This window comes from Pseudonaja textilis, unplaced genomic scaffold (genome assembly GCF_049901715.1).
Source record: "Pseudonaja textilis isolate UNSWEBS1 unplaced genomic scaffold, rPseTex1.2 PTEXSCF469, whole genome shotgun sequence".
In the NCBI taxonomy this organism is placed as follows: Eukaryota; Metazoa; Chordata; class Lepidosauria; order Squamata; family Elapidae; genus Pseudonaja; species Pseudonaja textilis.
Window position 1 is genome coordinate 1 of NW_028262918.1, and position 3,157 is coordinate 3,157.

At 33.9% G+C, this 3,157-nt stretch overlaps 1 protein-coding gene across 1 annotated transcript; it reads right to left on the reverse strand.

The window, feature by feature from the left end:
• Positions 1 to 105: 105 nt before the first annotated feature.
• Positions 106 to 2,479, reverse strand: LOC113432947 (T-complex protein 11-like protein 2). The gene is made up of 4 exons (XM_087919196.1): positions 2,208 to 2,479; positions 1,587 to 1,777; positions 518 to 699; positions 106 to 419 (listed from the first exon to the last, which is right to left on the reverse strand). Exons 1-4 carry the CDS (start codon positions 2,386 to 2,388, stop codon positions 242 to 244), a joined length of 732 nt encoding a protein of 243 aa, XP_087775322.1. The 5' UTR covers positions 2,389 to 2,479; the 3' UTR covers positions 106 to 241.
• Positions 2,480 to 3,157: the final 678 nt, after the last annotated feature.

Consider the following 3,157-nt stretch of genomic DNA (forward strand, 5'->3'; position numbering starts at 1 on the left):
TCCATAAAATATTGCAAACTAGTGACGAGGTTCATGCAGGTTTTAAATAGGAGAGACAAAACTACCTCCTGAACTTGTGCTCCTTTCAAATAACAATCTGGCTAAAAATGGGATCTTTATTTAGTGAAGCTAGGATTTCTGGATTCTGCAACTGAAATCTAAATCTAAAATCAGTAATGTACTATTAAATGTAAGAACCAAATATACGTTTCATATTAAGGATATGTCAAGTAATTTATCACTAACCAATTAAGGTGATGACAGCATTGTCTTCTTCAACAATGTTGCAGAGCTGACCTACCACATTTGCTTGAACTTCTTTATTTAAGAGCTGAAAGCCTCTCTTTGTGAGTGATTCATTTATTGTACTACATGTTTGAATACCTACTGCATTAAGAGCTTCTTTTAAATCAAAAGTCCTGCAAGAAAGAGGAGAGGAGATTAGAAACAAAATGCTATCACATAATGCTTTTGCCTTTTTAAAAATAATTTTTCAGTAATTCATGTGTTTACTTACTCCTTATGCATTCCTTCGAGCAGAACAAAAGAAATCCTTTTTTGTTTCTCAATGAAGTCTGGAATATCCTCAATAACTGCAGGCAGCATGTTGCTTGTTATGAGAGAAATACACGCTACAATCTTCAACTGATTCAATTTCTTGGATAATTCTTGAAGGCGAGTTTCATCTGTCATTAATGTCTGAAACAATTGGAAGAGAAACATTTATGGACAATCATCAAATATCTGACCATACTTAACATTTTTTTCATCTGCTTCAGGATAGAAAAAAGTCTGAGAAATGTAATCACCACCATATTTTCATTATATTCAATACTGCTGGTAATACAAATGCAAAATGTCCACACTCTGTTTCTTTATAAATATTTGTAAACATTTAAGTGTAAATTAGATTAAAGAGCAAATGGAGCTTGCATAGATACTGGTTAAAGCCCAAGGCTGATCCCAGCTTTCTATATCACACATTAACTAATCAGATTCATTTAGAAGCTCTCAAATGTGAATAGGAGGATCTACTCTTCTTTTGCTGTTGCTCCCCAATAACTGCTATTCAAAGTAAAATTTTAAGAGCCTGGAGGTGCTAAACAGTATTTAAGATTAGGTAATATAATCTTTGACTTTCTCCTGTCTCTTAAAATTATTAAAACAATGACTGTCATTACATCTGATGGCAGCATATTCTGCAGAGTTAGTTGTTCCATTAATTCCTATAGGACAAAGTAAATAGGTTATCACAGAGTCAGGGCCTCAATGAATACAAGAAATTATAACACAATGAAATACATGGGTGTCAATCCATCTGTTCACATCATAACAGGGAGTCAATCTTTATTCAAGCTTGTTCTTGAAAAAGTATGACATTGTGGATGGTAATAACTGTTGAAAAATCTAGAATCAGGCAACATGCTAACCTATAATATGATTTGTTTTTTTTATTAGTGTGTTGTGCTTTATTCCATAAATCATGGGTAAGCCAACCATGATTTAAATATAAATTGCTATCCACTATGGATTATAGAAAAAGGAGAATAAAAAATTTAGAAGTTCTGAAATAGAAAGCAAATTACCTCTGGAATTGTTTTTTTCTGATAATCCCACTCTAACAGTTTCAGGTAGCTGTTTGTTAACACCACAATCGGACTAACATTTGGTTTTGAGATCCCATTAGCACCAGGAGATGATGACATTTCACAAGAAATAGAAGACAACTCATCTTGTATTGATTCCTTTATCCATTCGGTTGTCAAGTCTAGGGCACCTGATCATTTGGAGAAGAGATTAGAGAGACCAGATTTGCACTGCTAGTTTTACAAAGGCATGTACACAGTTCAGTAAATAAGCTATGGAAGCGAATAACTCAAGGACCTAATCACCAAAAGAAAATAAAACAGTTAAATATTGAAAACTAGATAAAGTTTTTAAAAACTAAGCTTACAACATGACAAAAAAACATATAATTATGCATAAGCATACAGTGTAAAAAAACATCCAGACGGTAAAACATGTAAGCCAGAATATTTTTGCAACTCAAGATTTTTTACCTGATAGTAATCATCAAAAAGTTTTAGAATATTTATCTCCCTTCCCCAAATCTGTTGCAGCTTTTTGCTCAACTGCTTCAGATCTCATACAATTGCCTTTGTTGCCACTTCATTGTCTATTCCCTTTTATGTAAGCAAAGAACATACTTGGAGTTTCTTCAAGTATATCTTGGAATTTTGCTCTTTCATAATCTATCAAGTTGCGCTGAACGTGAGGTCTAAGACTCTGGATAGTAAAATTAACCATATCCATTGTCATGAGATCCAGAACATGGAATATTTGCCTGAAAGAATACAGAAATGACAAATTTGCAGTATGTTCAAACATTGTTACTTACATACTTTTAATCGGTCATCCTTTCTCACAATGTGAACATGATATGTACTTTTATGATAATTTCCCAAGAGTTTAGTTTTCATCAAAAACTACATCCAATTCCAAGCTTCAAAGATAAGGCATGACATCATAAAGCTACTGAGCAGAATTTCAGTTGTTTTGCAATGTTCCTGTAGTTACATCTTTATATGACTTATAGCTATTACAAACGCAAAGATGCCTGTGGAAAACTGGCAGTGTCAAGAGTCACTTTTTAAGCTCTTAAGCAAGCAAATAGCCATCAAGCTGGAATAGATATCCACTGGAATTAAAACAACAACACTGATAGCTGAGTTGAATATAATGAAAGGGTGCTTCTTTTACAAGAGCCAAAGTAATATGGAAGTGAATGGTTGTTTTTACAAAAGGTAGGGGATAGGGGAAAAAACCAAATTTAAAAAATGGCCAAAGATTCACAGTTTAAAGTCAGACTCAAGATAGTGAGAGTATTTGGAATGTTTTAGTCCAGGTAAGTATCTATGGAGATTTATTCAAAGGCAACTGGGCTTTCAGAACTGAAGAAGTTTCTTGGATGAGAAGCAAAACATCTTCAAAGAAAAACAAGAAAGTCCAGTTGCCTCTTGAAAAAGCATCTTTGGCACAACCATGACCTGGATGACTGAGAATCTCCATAGCCATTTACCTGATCCAGTTGTCTCTTGAAAAAGCACCTTTGGGATGTTTTAGTCCAGGGTTTCTCAACCTCAGTAACTTTAGGTTG